The 17,803-nt window shown below is 36.0% G+C and overlaps 2 protein-coding genes across 2 annotated transcripts; both read right to left on the reverse strand.

Moving 5' to 3' along the window:
• Positions 1-4,161: 4,161 nt before the first annotated feature.
• LOC135779458 (uncharacterized) lies at positions 4,162-10,703 on the reverse strand. The gene is made up of 6 exons (XM_065290171.2): positions 10,541-10,703; positions 10,075-10,461; positions 8,865-9,047; positions 5,585-5,730; positions 5,392-5,492; positions 4,162-5,314 (listed from the first exon to the last, which is right to left on the reverse strand). Exons 1-6 carry the CDS (start codon positions 10,701-10,703, stop codon positions 5,185-5,187), a joined length of 1,110 nt encoding a protein of 369 aa, XP_065146243.1. The 3' UTR covers positions 4,162-5,184.
• Positions 10,704-13,083: 2,380 nt separating this feature from the next.
• On the reverse strand, positions 13,084-17,063 carry LOC135779845 (uncharacterized). The gene is made up of 6 exons (XM_065290755.1): positions 16,809-17,063; positions 16,532-16,729; positions 14,626-14,808; positions 13,805-13,950; positions 13,612-13,712; positions 13,084-13,534 (listed from the first exon to the last, which is right to left on the reverse strand). The coding sequence occupies exons 1-6, from the start codon at positions 16,966-16,968 to the stop codon at positions 13,405-13,407; spliced, it is 918 nt and encodes a 305-aa protein (XP_065146827.1). The 5' UTR covers positions 16,969-17,063; the 3' UTR covers positions 13,084-13,404.
• Positions 17,064-17,803: the final 740 nt, after the last annotated feature.

A 17,803-nucleotide genomic window follows, 5' to 3' on the forward strand; every position in this document is an offset into this window, starting at 1 on the left:
AGTACTGTGTGTTGTACCTTTTCTTGTTAATTGAGTCTTTTGGGGTAGCCTATCTTATGCCTAGAATTATTCAAGGAGGTTGATTCTTTTAACTTCCTTTAAAGTTTGATCAGTTGTACATAATGACATGTGCAACAAATGGATATAGGGTGTCAAACTCATAGATTTGCATCATTTAAAATTCAGAAGCTCTTTTTAAAATATTTTGGGTCAACCTCTGCCACAGCTTTAAAGCTGAAACTTATCAAATCCTATCAGAGGTCCAGAATGTCATTGAAACACACCAGTGGCTTTGCTATCATCAGTATTAAACATGTTACCCATCGAAGTACCCCTCCCCGCAGAGCCCCCCCACATAACAAATCACAATTTAACCCCTGGCAATGGTGTGTTAATGCCGGCTGTCTTATTTCAGAATATTAACAATTATAAAGTTGACTATTATTCTTAGTTAATTGTAAGTTGTTGTAATATGCTATAACTTAATCCCGGGTTGATGACCACATGCGACATCCGCAGGCTGCAGCCTTCGGCTTGAGAAACAGCACTGCTAAACCATGACAACCGTGTACTTTACTGTTTTTAAAGTTATATACAGCTTACCGAAGTGCTCTGCTCGTCGTCTCCAAAGATAGAAGTAATTGACCCCTCAATCAGACGAAGTCTATCGGCAAATCCTACTTTATACTGGTGGAGGTTGGTGAAATAGTTATCCTTGAAGTGCTTTGCGCACTAAAAAATGACATTTCCGTGAAAAATAAAACTCAACCAGGCACAGGTTGAACAACCGAACATTTTGATTTACTCTCTCGTAACTTCTGCATCCTTGAGCTTGGACTACAATATCGCAGCGAGAAATTGAAAATGGCGGATTGCTCGTAGTGTTGGGCTGGAAGTCGATGTCCTTATTTAGCACTTCCGCTGCAAATACTGTGACGTAATTGTTCAAAAAACGTAATAGATAATAGAAAAATCAGAACCGGTTGGAAAATATGACCAAAACAGAATATAAAGATATCAACAAAGCACCTGAAGAGACTAGTTTCAACTTTTATGTGCTTCTAAACACTACAAATATACAACAAAATGCATTTAAGAGCTAAGAAAGTGGATTTAGCATGATATGTCTCCTTTAAGTTTAGGGGTGGAAGCATCATGGTTTGGGACTGCTTTTCAGTAGGGGGTACTGGCAGACTTTATATTATTGAAGGCAGGATGAATGGAGAAATGTACCGGGACATTCGGGATAAAAATCTGCTGCCATCTACCAGAAAGCTAAAAATGAAAAGAGGGTGGACATTTCAGCAAGACAATGATCCCAAACACAAGGCCAAGGAAACAATGAAATGGTTTCAAACAAAGAAAATCAATTTGCTTAAATAGTCCAGTGAGAGAACTGAAGATCAAAGTTCATAAAAGAGGCCCAAGGAACCTTCAAGATTTAAAGACCGATTGCACACCGGTTGACCATTTTAAACTTAGAATGACAAGAAAACACATATGAAAACTGACTAACTGCATTGCATTTCAATGGACGTGAAAGCAGAGAATGTCTGAGTGTATTGGGTTAGCTATGTGCACTGTGATTGGCTCATCACATTTGGGGGTCTGGCTTAGCCATTGGTCAATTAGGGAGGGTGGGGCAAACTAAACTCATTCACTATTCCTTACATTAATATATTAAACTTAAAGTGAATGAAAATTAGTGAATTTAGACACTAAGGGTCAATCTCATTTCTCTGTCGTTCCTCTAAGAAATGAGACACCACTCGATTACCGTTTGCATCATCTTTCCTTGCCGCTAACATGAACAAAGAAATTATAAAAAAATCTCTTTAGACGTAGATCTCTTTAGACGTAGTGTTTTTAGCAATTAATGAGACACTTTGGGATATTCATAAAGTTTTGAGTAGCTGTAGGTTAGTGTTAGCGATTTCTCTGTTTTATTTCTGAAAGACAAGATTTGAACTTAATTTGTTCTTTTTAGCCTATTATTTTTGTTTGTTTTTCGTACTAATATCTGGCAACAGCACCTAAACTAACAGTTACCAAATGAGGCACATCATTCAGCGCTGGCAGGTTATTGCTGACAGGAAACTACTTATTTAAGACATCTTTATGATTGTGTCTGTAAGAGTATCAACACTATCAAAAAACAGAAAATAACTCTGGTACAAAGATGTAGAACACTTGGGTTTAAATTAAATATGCCAATATGTTACAACACCCCAAGCGTAACACTATGGAGTAGGCCTGGGCTATATATAAATTGCCATCATAAAAACTAAGGCAGCTAACTTTGTGAATATTAATAGTTTAATGTTTTATATTTTCATATTTTTCTGTAATTTTCTTTTTCTAAGCTCTGGGATTTTATTGATTGATGTAATCAATCATAATTAGTAGTACTTTATTTATTATCGGCTAGCACATGTAGTGAGAATAATATAACATATAGCAACAGCAAAAAAATATCAATCAATGTCCATAAATTAAAAACTGAAAATATCAACCCATTTATAAAATAAAATTAACCCAACGTTTTAATAAAAATTAAACCATCCTTTGGGTTAAAAAAGCAACCCATTTGCCGGTTTAAAATTAACAACCCAACTTGATGGGTTAGTTTATCCCAACATGTGTTATGGTAGAAAATTTGAATCTGCAACATCTGATTGGATGATGGACATGCAATCAGACACAACAAGCACACAAAAAAATTTAAAGTGTGTTGTTATATTAAAAATAATTGATAGCATTATTTAAAACACTTGGAATGATTGCTGATTTCTGTAGTAAGGGCCCAAGCAACTTTACGTTGTTATATGAAACTTAATTTCCAAGCATGCACAATGAGGCCCTGTCCCAAATGGCACACTCCGGACTTATGGACTTCCTCAGAGTCCACACTTTGATGACATCATGGAGTGCAGACCTTAGGGACCCTTGACGCGAGTCCACAAGGGCACACCAGAGTCATATTTTGGAACAGACTTGAGCATCACGTCGGAAATAGGAAGAGAAGTTGCCCATCAGTGTGAACACCTCACATCTGTCGTCTGATTCGTCTGATTGCTCTTTCGCAAGGACTTCTGGGTGGTAAAGTGCTCGAAGCCTGCTGCAGTGTGGGCTTCGCCAAAGACCGCATCAGGGGTGCAAAGGGGACGCTGATGAGCACACTTTGGAGCGTAAAAATGACAGATGGGACAGCCTACGGACTCGTAGACTAAGCGATCGCGCAATTTAAGGCTATGAGACCAAAAGTCCACATGAAGTGCGCCATTTGGGACAGATGTATTTGACACTCTTCTCTGCAATCACAATCAAATCATTAACATTTAGCCCACTCTGCTTTTATTTAGTAATGTTTCTGTCTTTATTTATACTGATGTTTTGTAGTTATTGTCAGTTTACTATTGATTGTTGTGTGGAGAGTTTATCCTGTTATTAAATCTGTTTTTCTGATCCCTATGTCAATCAATAAGGTCCTTGTGCATGCAGCGCCCATTGCCTGCTGGTCGCGTCTTTGTGTTTTTTTTACTGACAATATCGCAGTGGGGCCCCAGGCAATCGTATTGTACACAATGTAGTACGGTACAAGTACAGGTCAGAGTTTATTGTTTCATTTTTACATAGATGTATTTCATTGGTCATTGTTACCATAAATGTAATGTTTTAGTCACAACATTAAAAATTCACCTGATACTTTTGAAATGCTAAATAAATAATTTGACTTTAATGTCCTGTGTAACACAACCAGAGGCGTCATGCCCATTCAAACTGAGGGGTTCCAATGGATTTTGCATCCAACCTCAAAATCAAATAAGCATCCATTAATCTGTTATTTGACTTTAAATCTGTTTAATATGCACAATATTATACATTCTGTGCTGCATCCTTGTCACTTTTCGGAGATTTTCGCCGTTTTGATAGTGTTTTGATCATTTTACATTACTTTTATTCTGGCGCCAGCTGGCGCTGCAGTCAGCGCAGTCGCAGATGTCATCAGCGTCTGGGCGCACTCACGAGCTCTCTGCTGTTGCTGCTGCATTTGGCTATCTGAGGAATTAAAAGTGTTAGAAACACTCACGACATAAAACATGCCGTTTCAGATGTAAAAATGATGCAAATGTGTCATTATTCCGATTGAATAGTATTTGATATTAAAGTTAGTCATCACTTTTATTTTGGAGGTTTTTGCATGAAAGCAGGGGTGTTCAGATTGTTAGAAATGTAAGTGCCATGGAAAAGACTGAAAGCTCTATAATATTTCGTTTTATGTCTGTGTATGCACAAATTTCTGTGAGCTGTGCACACTGTGCCCCCTTAAAAAAAAATGGTGCATGACGCCCCTGGTTACAACATTGCCATTGCTTTGTTAAACTAAATAAACTTCAACAGACTGGAAGTTAAATAAAACTCCAACAATTTGAAATTTAAATTAAATTTATTTTTTAAGTTCAGCAGTCACGTTTTGGTTCCATGAATGTTTTATTTACTCTAAGCTATTCCACACTAAATCTAACTTGTAAGTTTATAAGACCTAAAACTAGGAAGTATTCACTAGTAATTAATTGGCTTTTCCATCAAAAGAGCTAAAACAACAATAAGCCAAGTATATGAAAAATACATAATTAAACTTTTAAGGATTGAGTACAGGTACACAGTGAGAAACAATGTTTACCAGATGTCACTGGGGCAGTAAAGGTCCAAAGCTGTACCATTTAGGTACAGATATGTAAACATTTGGTACCTAAGATACTATGTACTTTTTAGTTTAAAGCTTTATTTTTTAAAAGGGTACTGGCCCAATGACAACTTTATATATATTTTTTTACAATTGTTCTTGACAGTAAATAGGCTATACAAATATATATTTTGTAAGGGCTCTTCATTCTCAACACTGTGTAACATTTACAGGTCAACACAAACTGTATGCCTTTAAAACCTAAATACACAGAAGTTATATAATCTATTAACACAACCAGATTACCACTCTATATTTTACAGTCAAAATATTAGACAAAAGTATACAGACAGAAATGAAAACAACATTAAACAATTAAAATAAAAAAGTTAGATTTTACTGTGTTAACAGTAGTATTGTATAATAATAAACAATTAACAAACATAATTACTAAACAAGCTGGTACTTGTGTGATATTTCATGAGTTTTGTTGTATTTCACTGTAAAATCCTCCTCTCACAGATCCAGCTATACTGAGTATAATCACATGAATAATGAGACCACCCTGATACAGATGTTAGAGCACAGTTATGACTGGAAGATATGGGGTATTTATCCATCCAGAAACTGAAACACCAAAAAAACACAAGAGTTTAAAAACTTTGAAACCTTTTGATCTTCAGTTAAATCTAATCATCTCTCACCTTAATGTCATTGTGGTGCCATCAATCCATTTCCACACCCCTCCCTCTCTACTCAAACCAATCCAAAAAATCGAGGCACCTGTAGCCTTCTTCAAAAACTCCTGTTATAATCAAACAATAATACATTATACACATAAATCCATATAGAGGAATAAACACACAAACAGATTAAATCTCATTCTTCATCACTCACTTGTTCCTCTTTGTTGTTTATAATCACCAGATTTGCTCCTCTCTCTTCACAGTCTCGTCTGCTGTCACTCCAGCTTCTCCACTCAGATGAAATGTAATAACAACTGAAGTTGTAATAAATCCACTTGAAGTTATCAGAGCGCTGATCTGGTAAAACAAGAGTTTAGATATTAGCTTTATCAGTGCTGAAATTATACTTGATTGTGGAAAAAATATATTCTTATTCTGTAGCTCAATTGGTAGGGCACTGTCTTAGCTGTGCAAACGTCTATGGAGGACAAAACCTACTAAAACAATAAATATATAAATGTATAAATACACACATTTCTGTATAAATAAATATGTAATAAAATGTAGTTAATGACAGACATATAATTAAAATTAATGGTTGGGGAAATTAAACTGTTTAAGACAGTGTTTTCCAATCGTGCTCCTCGCGTATCGCCTCCCAGAATGTTTTAGGGCCTTTTTACACTTGGTCACTTCATGCCTTTTCTCTGATCGAATAGCTATCTGGGCCCGGTTCCCCAAAACGTTCTTATTGCTAAGTAGTTCTTAACCTATTCCTTAACCTCTCTCTTAACTCTATGGCACGTTTCCAAAACGTTCATACGCTAAGTATATCTTCTGTAAGTCACACTTTCGTAAGGTTGGTCTGGACCATTCGTAAGCTCTCTCTTAGCGTTGTTTGAGCGCAAAACGCTATCGCCGCGCCACTATGCAGCAGTTTTTAGAAATCAGCGCAGGGCAGTACAAGTCAAACTATGGTATGTTGACAATGTTGTGGCTCAACAATGATTTTATGGACTAATAAAATACGTTTGCATTGGATACAGGACTATTTATGCAGTTGACTTTATTTGGTATCAGAACTAATTTATCAAAGACGACGCCCATGTTGTGTCGAAGTTTGCATATACATTTAGCAAAGGTGGGGACTAGTCACACATGTTCAAGTCTTAACCATGAAGTCTCAAGTCAAGTCAAGTCCTATGCATCAAGTCACATTAACATAACAAATGGGTTTTAATATTAATATTAAATTAAAAAAGAGATATATGTCTTAAGGTGTTTATTTTTTGTTTGTATTTATTTTTGCCAAACAAAAATGAACATTACACATCTTTGGTTTTAGGTATATGAATTATACATACTTGTACTACATTAAAAACAAAGCATTTTAATACATGTTATGCTCTTTAGAAAGGTAAAATTTTTAAGTAAATTGTCTGCTGAATTACTTGAATACACGAGTTTATATTTATTGTTTTGATTACATCTACATGTTTGAAATAATAACTTTAATGTTATTCAGTGAAATGAATTTAACTGACACAAATAAAAAGAACATTAAGTAGAAAGTGTTAAGTGTTTAAAAAAACATTTAAGGCATTGTCGAGTCTGAGTCATGTCTCAAGTCATCTGCTCTCAATTCAAAGTCAAGTCATTTTCACACTTTAATCAAGCAAGTCTCAAGTCTCAAATTTGTGACTTGAGTCAAGTCATGTTGTTCACAAACAATTCATAAAGACCAAACACATAATCAATGGAACAACAATAATCATTTCTGTTGTAGCAACTCATCTCTTGTCAAGATAAATAATAGTAAGTTGAAATGACTGGCTGCTTGTTGGATAACATGTCAAGTGCTCTGTTAATTACTGCGGGTGCGTGTGTTTTTTTTTAAAGGAGCATATTAAACGTAGAAACATTCATCTTTATTGAAAGTGTGTCATATTTGTAGTCGAAATGTAACATACAGTTAGAATTTGGTGCCTATTTGACCAAGAAAAGGTGTGTTTGTGGTCTCACCCTCTTAACAAAGATATTGGACTTCTACATCATTGAAAGAAGGAAGTGCAACACTGAAATCTGTATTTCTCCTGTCTCAGCGGCAACTGAGGAAATGATGCATGACCATTCAAAAACATGACTGGGGTTCTAACTATACAAAGCTTTATGCAAATGGGTGAAGTGTCCCTTTAAACAGGACTCTGCATTGCCGTCTTTGTGTTACTGTGGCTTTGTTATATTCTTTTTGGCTGTGATCTCAAGCAGTGGTGGCCAGTGTCTTTTTTTTCCAGGACGCTCAATGCAAAGTTCATCACAACATCATGCATGTAGCCCATCATGTGTGTGGTTTGTAATTTCAAAATATGTGTCCTGCACGTTGAGAGATCGTATCTTCATCACGTGTCTTGTCAAAATAAGTGCCTGCTGCAGACGCGTCTAAAGGGTTTATTATAAAAGAGATGCTCGCGTTTGCTGGATACTCTCCATAATCTCATGCATAATCAGAGTTTACTGTTAAGGGAGTGTCTTGCATGTATTTTGTGAACTTGAGCGTCTCTTTTATCATAAACGGTTTTGACGCGTGTGCAGCAGGCCCTTATTTTGACAAAACACTTGATGCACATGGTTCACATGACACTCCGAACACATATTTTGAAAACACAAGCAACACACATGACACTCCGAACACTTACTTTGAATTTGCCCCCCTCGGATGAGAAGTCACGATCTCAACTACTGCTCCTGAGGGGAACTGCACTTTATTGTATTGAAATTGTAGTTAGAAGCTCTAGGGAGGTGAGTGCGCCTTTTCAATAGTTTTTCCTGTTTTTTGGGTAGCCAGGCAGTTAGTGTACTTTTCTGTTGTAATAATTATATATTTATGTAGTTACAGTATATAGTACTCTCTGACTAGAAGGTTTATGTTTGTTTTGGGCCTTGGCCCCTTTTGAAGAGATTTTTGCTTACTTTTTAAGTTGTTTATGGCATTTGTTTATTTCTTTAAAAATTGTGTTGTTTGTGGTGCTGCGGCAGGGATAGACACACCTCTGAATTAAATTCTTTACACCCCTGTGGAACACCCTTTTTGATTACAATTGGGTCAAATTTGTGTCTACTTAAAATAAAGATCAGTAAGATATGATTTAAACCACTCGTGCACAATATTAGTAATGCCATTCAGACATTCATTCTAAGATGATGGAATTGCACACTGTATCAAAACCAGCACAAATATTTAACATAACTTAAGCACTGCAAGCACCGGTATATAGTTCAAAATGACTTGCAGTGCATTCAAGCAGGGGCGTCAATTGGGTATGGCAGGGGGTGGCAGCTTTTAGCAAAACCCGATGTGAGACGTGCACTGCATTTAAGGTACATTTTTCTTTATTATCTATCAGTAATATGAGTGTTCCCTAAGATTCAAATCTATGCCCTTTTATTAGTAAGTGGGATAGCTGAAAAAATAAGAAAAAACACAAACTTACCTTGTTCAGTAAACCATTTCTTACATTCTTCTTTTTCATTAATTAACTGCCCTCGTTCTTCGGACAGACTTCTGGGCTCCTTTTGACATTGGTTTATCTCATTTAGCAGGTTTGCATTGTTTGTAAGTAACTCATCTCTTTCTTTGGTTAAGTTATCGATCTGGAGAATTAGCAGTCCCTTCTCTGTATACATATACACACAAATACAGAAGTCATTAGAAGAACAAACTACACTACATGTACATTAGTGATGTTTACTAAGACAGTATCATTATACTATTGCTCATAATAAGATAAATAATTTGACGCTGTGAGAATGAAAGGGACATTATATTGACCAAATTAAATGTGTTAATGTATCTTTCGCATTCAATGGCAGCCAAGGTGGACAGATAATTACTCTACATGTTTAATTTGTGTAATTTTTTAGGTTATTTACGCCTGCCGGCTGTGTACAATGTTGCTTTGTTCCGATATTTTGTATGGAAGTCAATGGGGAGTCTAGTTTGTTTTCCCCCAAAAAGGGGCGGTGACGAAATTTACAGTCAAGTTCCCGGATGTGCCGGTGTCATGACCGGTGCTGCGTCCGAAACCGCCTACTTCATACTATATAGTATGCCAAAAGCAGTAGGCGAGGCGAGTAGTATGTCAGAATACATAGTATTCGAAAAACAGTATGCGAAAAGTACCCGAATGACCTACTACTTCCAGTTAGATTTTGACGCTTCACTATCCCATGATGCCTCGGGAGAGAAGTTATCCAACGAAGAAGAAGAGGCATGCGGTTGTTTTTGCGCTGAAATGACATGACGTGATGACGACGTATGTCACATGATGTTGCAACATGGCGGATAGTTCGTCCGAATCTCATTCATACTACCAGGATTCACACTATAATATGCGGTTTCGAACGCAACCCGGTAGTCCGTATGCGCACTCTGCGAGGGGGGGCCTTGATTTCGCTGCTTTACTTCCTGTTCACTATTGTGCAGGACTGGTCCCGAAATCACTACTGCACAGACTATTGTTTTAATGGGTCACGTTTATGCATTCAATGATTTTAATAAAAAGTTCTAAAGATGTTCTGTAAAAAAAATGCAATATACAGAAAATAAGATATAACAACAAACACTTTTTTAAAAGCACGGTCCTATAGTGTAAAACTGTACATTTCAGAATGTGTTTTTAACATTTTTAAACTCATGATTACCTTGTACGGCAGCTGGGAGTTCATCACTCTTGATTCTGAATTTTTCTTTTTCTTCAGTCAAGATTCTGTTCTGGTTTAGTATATCGCTGTATTTTCTAAATAATTTGTCATTTTCTTTAGTCAAGTTATAGTTGTGTGTTAGTAACTCTTCTCTTTCTTCAGTCAAGTTATAGTTGGCTGTTAATTTTCTTTCTTTAGTGAAGTTACAGTTGTGTGTTAGTAACTCTTCTCTTTCTTCAGTCAAGTTATAGTTGTGTGTTAGTAGTTGTTTTCTCTCATTGTTGAAATAGACACAGATGACTATTACAGCAGTGAACAGAAGAACAGACAGTAAACACAAACACACTTGAACTGATCTGTGTCTTCTGTTCTTCACTGAGACTCTTCCTGAAAATCACACACATCAGATTACATTTGTCTTTTCTTTCTCACTTCAATAAATCAACTGATAAATGAATGTGAGTACCTGTATGTTGAAGCGCTTGCTGTCTCTCTGTGTTTATCATCACTTCATCATTTCTTACAGCATCTAAATCTTGATAGAAGTCCACCATCATCTCCACTCTCTCTCCTCTATCTAATTCCAGACTCTCGAGACTGGTCACTTCATCATAAATAACCTCAGACATTATTCCAGTAATGTTTGTTTGCTGCTTTGTTCTCTTCTGTTATTCCTGCTACTTATAAAGAGCTCAAACTACATCTAAAACCGAAACTGTCACTGTCTCAAGTGGTGTGAATTCGGAGTTATTTATAAACAGCGATTGTACTATAGACAATAGGTGTGTCTTTAAATTCATTGTGTTTTACTCTTGTGTTTCTTTTCTTCATTGAACGCAACTAAAATCAAAAGATTTCCTCATAAAATTAAAGTGGATGCAGAAAACTGTTTAATAACACATTTCTTAACATTTCGACCTTAAAACTACAGTATTACTCTCAGAAAAAGATACAAAAGTTGTCACTCAGAACCTTTAAAAAAAAGGGTCGTAACACCATTTTATACAGATATGTACCTTAGATGTAGCAATATGCACCTTTTAGATACAAAAGTGTACTTTTTGAAAAGGTACTTTTAAGTTTACAAATTTTGCACCTTCTTGTACCTTTTCTGAAAGCTGAAATTGTTAAAGAGGTACTGCATGCTTCATTTTTTATTAGCAATTTAACAAAACATGGCCATATCCCATCTGCTTTTAACCATAGGGCCTGTCAAAACACCCACACTTGCAGTCTTTGCATTTGACCTCTCTTCTACTTGGCATATTTCCTCTATGTGGCTTAAGTGTTCACACTCTACAAACGATGTGTTAAAAACAACACACTAAATGCCTTGTCCCAGAATTAACCCATCTCTGTGTTATTATTGAAACAACACATTTTGTGTTACTTTTAACACAACTTGGGTTTTATTTTAACACAAAATCAACACAAAATGACACATAATGTGTTAAAAGCTTAACACAAAAAGATGTGTACAAAATGTACACATCCTTTCTAAGAGTGCAAGACAAGTGTTCAAGTATAGCAGTAGTTCCATTTAGGGAACGTCTCACTAGACATTGTTTCAGAAACTGACATACGACCCTCCAACTCCAGTCCTTAAGGCCCCCCTACCAGAATGTTTTAGATGTCTCCATATATAAAACATCTGATTCAGTTCATCAGATTGGCTGTTTCTCAATATGCGTTCTTCAGCGATCTTGCGTCCTTGTGTCCCTGCTCTACGTCATTATTAACCGGTGAAGTTCAATTCCAATTCTCAAGAACGCAAGTACAGAGGACACATGAAAATACCAGGATGTGTTCTTGATATCGAGGATGCATCGAGTGCAGACTTGCGCGCTGAAATCTGGGGACCAACAGGAAGATCGCACACATCTCAATTCTCACAGGTGCGGTCTGTGTTCTCTAGGGTGACCATACGTGCAATTCTTCCCGGACGCATCCCGTCCAGGATTTCGGTGTGTCTTCCGGAAGTCGTATTTGTTTACCGCTTACGCCATTCAGTTAAAAACATAAGATATACAATCGTAGGTTCATTCTTACCTTCAAATGTAACGGTTGCTTTTCTGTAATAATAATAATAATCCTCTATGACGTATGCGGTCGACAAATACGACGTCCGGAAGACGAACACAAAATCCTGGACGGGATGCGTCCGGGAAGAATGGCACGTATGGTCACCCATGTTCTCGCGACCTTCTGAGTTCATTCTTCCAAGGTCGCCTGGCAAGACCAATCTTCACGAGAACGCAAGTCCATTCTTTGCATTCTTGGAATTGAGAAACAGCCATTGTTAGTGTGTTAATTAGGGAACCGGTTCAAACATTCTGGAAGTTGGGAACCACTGGTGTAAGCTGTCGTGATTTTTTTTCAGATCATGCACTCTGATGGCTTATTAAAATCGGCGGTAGGCCCAAAAACTTTAAAAACTTGTCCATGTCAAAAAGGTTAATTTAAACAAATAGGGATGGTTTCCCGGACAGGAATTAGCTTAATCCAGGACTAGGCCTTGGTTTTATTATGAAATATAACTCGTTTGAACAAACATGCCCTACTAAAAACATTACTGGCATGCATTTTGAGGCAAACCAAAGGTCACTGATGTATATTAAGATGTCAGTGCAAGTTGTTTTCAGTTTGGACAGCTCTTACATTTATTTTAGTTTAGGACTAGTCTGATCCCTGTCCAGGAAACCGCCCCATAATCTTTTGATAGACCAGACTAAAACATTGTGTCTGATTTATGTGTTTCAGTTAGGTAAATTGGATAAGGCAAATATTGTTTATTATTTGAGTGTAATTCATAACATATATGAGATCATTATAAACAAATTATTAAATTAAACTTTAAATTTACTTTATACTTTATATCAAACGTTATAGTCTTAAACTTTCGTGTCTTGGCTTAAAGATGATAGTTTTTCATTGTTAAAGGTTTGCATTGGTTCCAAATGAGGAAATGAAATAATTATTTACTAATTATGTACTCAGTTGGTATAGGCTATACAAATATATATTTTCTAAGGGCTCTTCATCCTCAACACTGTGTAACATTTACAGGTCAACACAAACTGTATGCCTTTAAAACCTACATGTACAGAAGTTATATAATCTATTTACACAACCAGATTACCACTCTATATTTTACAGTCAAAATATTAGACCAAAGTATACAGACAGAACTGAAAACAACATTAAACAATTAAAATAAAAAAGTTAGATTTTACTGTGTTAACAGTAGTATTGTATAATAATAAACAATTAACAAACATTATTACTAAACAAGCTGGTACTGGTGTGATATTTCATGAGTTGTATTGTATTTCACTGTAAAATCCTCCTCTCACAGATCCATCTATACTGAGTATAATCACATGAATAATGAGACCACCCTGATACAGATGTTAGAGCACACTTATGACTGGAAGATATGGGGTATTTATCCATCCAGAAACTGAAACACCAAAAAAACACAAGAGTTTAAAAACTTTGAAACTTTCTGATCTTCAGTTAAATGTAATGATCTCTCACCTTAATGTCAATGTGGTGCCATCAATCCATTTCCACACCGCTCCATCTTTACTCAGACCAATCCAAAAATTTGAGGCACCTGTAGCCTTCTTCAAAAACTCCTGTTATAATCAAACAATAATACATTATACACAGAAATCCATATAGATGAATAAACACACAAACAGATTAAATCTCATTCTTCATCACTCACTTGTTCCTCTTTGTTGTTTATAATCACCAGATTTGCTCCTCTCTGTTCACAGTCTTGTCTGCTGTCACTCCAGCTTCTCCACTCAGATGAAATATAATAACAACTGAAGTTGTAGTAAATCCACTTGAAGTTATCAGACCGCTGATCTGGTAAAACAAGAGTTTAGATATTAACTTCATCAATGCTGAAATTATACTTGATTGTGGAAAAATTATATTCTTGTAGCTCAATTGGTAGAGCACTGTGTTAGCTGTGCAAACGTTTATGGGGACAAAACCTGCTAAAACAATATATAATGTATAAATACACACATTTCTGCAAAAAATTAATATGAAATTAAATGTGCTTGATGGCAGACAAATAATTAAAATTAATGGTTGGGGAAATTAAACTCAATTATATTAAACAAAGCAATAAAACTATGAGAGAGCATTTTGTTAAGTGGTTTTACCCCTGTCATCATCGCATCGTCTCTCTCTCCACTCATGCATAATAATAGTAATGCCATTCAGACATTCATTTTAAGATAATAGAATTGCACACTGTATCAAAACCAGCACTAATATTAAACATAACTTAAGCACTGCAAGCACCGGTATATAGTTTAAAATGACTTGCAGTGCATTCAAGCAGGGGGTATGGTAGGCGGCTTTTAGCAAGACCCGATGTGAGACGCACACTGCATTTAAAGTACATTTTGCTTTATTATCTATCTGTATGTATGTTCCATGAGAATCAAACCTATGCCCTTTTATTAGTAAGTGGGGAAGCTGAAAATATTTTTTTCTATATGGTTTAAGGGAGAATAAACACAAACTTACCTTGTTCAGTAAACCATTTCTTACATTTTTCTTTTTCATTAATTAACTTCCCTCGTTCTTCGGACTGACTTCTGGTCTTGTTTTGGCATTGGTTTATCTCATTTAGCAGGTTTGTATTGTTTGTAAGTAACTCATCTCTTTCTTTGGTTAAGTTATCGATCTGGAGAATTAGCAGTCTCTTCTCTGTATACAAATACACACAAATACAGCAGTCAGCAAAAGAACAAACTACATACATTAGTGCTGTTTATTAAGACAGCATCATTATTACTATTGCTCATAATAAGACTCCATAAGTGACCCTTCAAAACTTCAAAAGCTGAATCTTTCATTGTTTATATAATACTTAGCATCCTTGTGATTTAAATCTTATGGAAAACTGAGACATGCAGCAAGACAATAATGCAAAATACTGTATTAAAGCACAGGGGCGGAGCGAGGGGGTGGCTCAAGCCCCAGATGTTTTGTCAAAAGCCCCGCATCTTTTCAGATCTGTAAAATGAATTCATCCAGTACGCTAGGTGGCGGCATTCTGCTTCAAAATCTCCGGTCCCCCACTCCACTGAAAATGAATTAGTATACTGTGGGGAGATTCAGCATATTAATTTGCCTTCAACTACAGCAAAAATATTTTGCCTATTTTTGAATAAGAGAAGTTAAAGTATCATTGTCAAAATTTGTTATGTTACAGTTTCAAAGTGACAATACAGAGAACACTTAGATTAAAAAATAGTTTATAAAGCTGCCGTAAATGGAGAAAAAATATAAGCAGGGGACCAAGCTTTGAAACCCCTAGATTTGGGCTCAGCCCCCCATATATCTGGCTCCGCCCCTGTTAAAGCACATTTACTTTAGAATGATTGAAAAACAATAGAATTGGAAGTTTTGAAATGGCCTCAAGATTTAAAGATCAGAGCAGGGCCTGCTGTTGTGCAGTAAGCAGTGGGCCAAAGGGATTACGGGAACCATTTGACAGGGCTATGTAATACCATAGTAATCCATTTTTAAAGAGAATTGGGTGTCATTTAAGTTTCTTAAATAAGCAGTTAAGTACGAGAGGCTGTTTTGTGAATAATTCACAGCTGAAGAGAGAATTTAGGCACAACACAAAGCAAAGTGCCTGCAAGCCCTTACGATATAGAACTTGCCTCTGTTACGACACAATACAAATAATAAAGCCCAAAACTATGATTCAATGCAATTTTCGTGACGTAAAATCATTGAAAGCTATTCCTTTTAAGTTCCGCTTAAAAAAGTCCCAGACCGACTGTGAACAGCATCAGAATCGCTTCATCCAAATTTGCCTTAATTCTAAATAGTATTAGAAATAAGAATTAGTATGTTGAAATGCCCAGGTTAAAAAGAAAAAACACTTCCGTAGTGTAAATAAAGTGATCTATTTTCGCGCACTAATTTTGTACTTAAGATTTTGAAAAATCTTAAGTAGCCTACTTCTTAAGATAATCTTAAGAACATCTAAGTGTACTTCTCTGTGCTGTTTTGAGACACCATGAATATATAAACTTAAATGTGCTAAAAATATTTATTTAGGTACCACTTGTAGTAAACTTTAACCCCCTTTGTATGAAAGTTGGGTTCAGGTTAAATACAACTGTTAACTAAATACATTTTATTAATATAGATATGTTAAAAGCGCATTTTAGTTAGAGTCTCAAATAGATCTTGATCAGTCAGAAAAAAAATCTCATTTTGTTTTTGCTTTAATGGGTCACACTTATGCATTCAACGATTTTAATTAAAGATCTAAAGACGTTCTGTAAAAAAAATGCAATATACAGAAAATAATATATATATAAAGACAAACACTTTTTTTAAAAGCACAGTGCTATAGCGTAAAACTGTACATTTCAGAATGTCGCTTTATCTTTTCCAAACTCATGATTACCTTGTACGGCAGTTTGGAGTTCATCACTCTTGTTTCTGAATTTCTCATTTTCTTTAGTTAAGTAGTTGTGTGTTAGTTGTTTTCTCTCATTGTTGAAATAGACAAAGATGACTATTACAGCAGTGAACAGAAGAACAGACAGTAAACACAAACACACTTGAACTGATCTGTGTCTTCTGTTCTTCACTGAGACTCTTCCTGAAAATCACACACATCAGATTACATTTGACTTTTCTTTCTCACTTCAATAAATCAACTGATAAATGAATGTGAGTACCTGTATGTTGAAGCGCTTGCTGTCTCTCTGTGTTCATCATCACTTCATCATTTCTTACAGCATCTAAATCTTGATAGAAGTCCACCATCATCTCCTCTCTCTCTCCTACACCTAATTCCAGACTCTCTGGGCTGATCACATCATACATAACCGCAGACATTATTCCAGTAATGTTTGTTTAGGGTGCTTTGTTCTCTTCTGATTTCCCGCCTGTTTATAACGAGCTCAAACTACATCTAAAGACAAAACTGTCGTAGTGGGCAAGTCTTTTGGCACTGTCTCAAGTGGTGTGAATTTAGAGTTATTTATAAACATGGAGTGTACTATAGACAATAGGTGTGTCTTTATTGTGTTTTACTCTTGTGTTTGTTTTCTTCATTGAACGCAACTAAAATCAAAAGATTTCCTCATTAAAGTGGATGCAGAAAACTGTTTAGTAACACATTTCTTAACATTTCGAATTCAAAACTACAGTATCACTCTCAGAAAAAAAGATACAAAAGTTGTCACTCAGAACCTTTTAAAAAGGGTCATAACACCATTTTGATACAGATATGTAGCTTTGAGGTAGCAGTATGCACCTTTTATAAAAATGGTAAATGGAATGCATTTATAAACCGCTTTCTTAGATCCATGGCCATCCAAAGCTCTTTACAATTTGCCTCACATTCACCCATTCTCTCACTCATTCATACACCGACGACGGTGTCAGCCATGCAAGGCGCCATCCAGCTCATCAGGAGAAGCTGGGGTTGGATGTCTTGCTCAAGGACACCTCGAGACTAGGTCAGGTGGAGCTGGAGATTGAACTTTTAAGTTTACAAATTTTGTACCTTTTCTCTCAGTACAGAGCAGTTTGTAAACTTTAATCTGTATCCTGATATGTGTTTTCTGAAAGCTGAAATAGGTTATTGCATATGCAAATTGTTTATTAGCAATTAACAAAACATGGCCATATCCCATCTGCTTTTAAACAAAGGGCCTGTTCAAACACC

Source organism: Paramisgurnus dabryanus, chromosome 10 (assembly GCF_030506205.2).
Source record: "Paramisgurnus dabryanus chromosome 10, PD_genome_1.1, whole genome shotgun sequence".
NCBI lineage: Eukaryota > Metazoa > Chordata > Actinopteri > Cypriniformes > Cobitidae > Paramisgurnus > Paramisgurnus dabryanus.

Coding starts and splice junctions, on each gene's coding strand:
- LOC135779458 (XM_065290171.2), bottom strand. CDS start 10,703: ATGTCTGAGGTTATTTATGATGAAGTGACCAGTCTCGAGAGTCTGGAA. Junction 9,048..10,074: donor ACTCCCAGCTGCCGTACAAG/GTAATCATGAGT, acceptor ATATGTATACAG/AGAAGGGACTGCTAATTCTC. Junction 5,315..5,391: donor GGCACCACAATGACATTAAG/GTGAGAGATGAT, acceptor TTGGTGTTTCAG/TTTCTGGATGGATAAATACC.
- LOC135779845 (XM_065290755.1), bottom strand. CDS start 16,968: ATGTCTGCGGTTATGTATGATGTGATCAGCCCAGAGAGTCTGGAATTA. Junction 13,951..14,625: donor GAAATGGTTTACTGAACAAG/GTAAGTTTGTGT, acceptor TTGTTTTACCAG/ATCAGCGGTCTGATAACTTC. Junction 13,713..13,804: donor TAAACAACAAAGAGGAACAA/GTGAGTGATGAA, acceptor TGATTATAACAG/GAGTTTTTGAAGAAGGCTAC.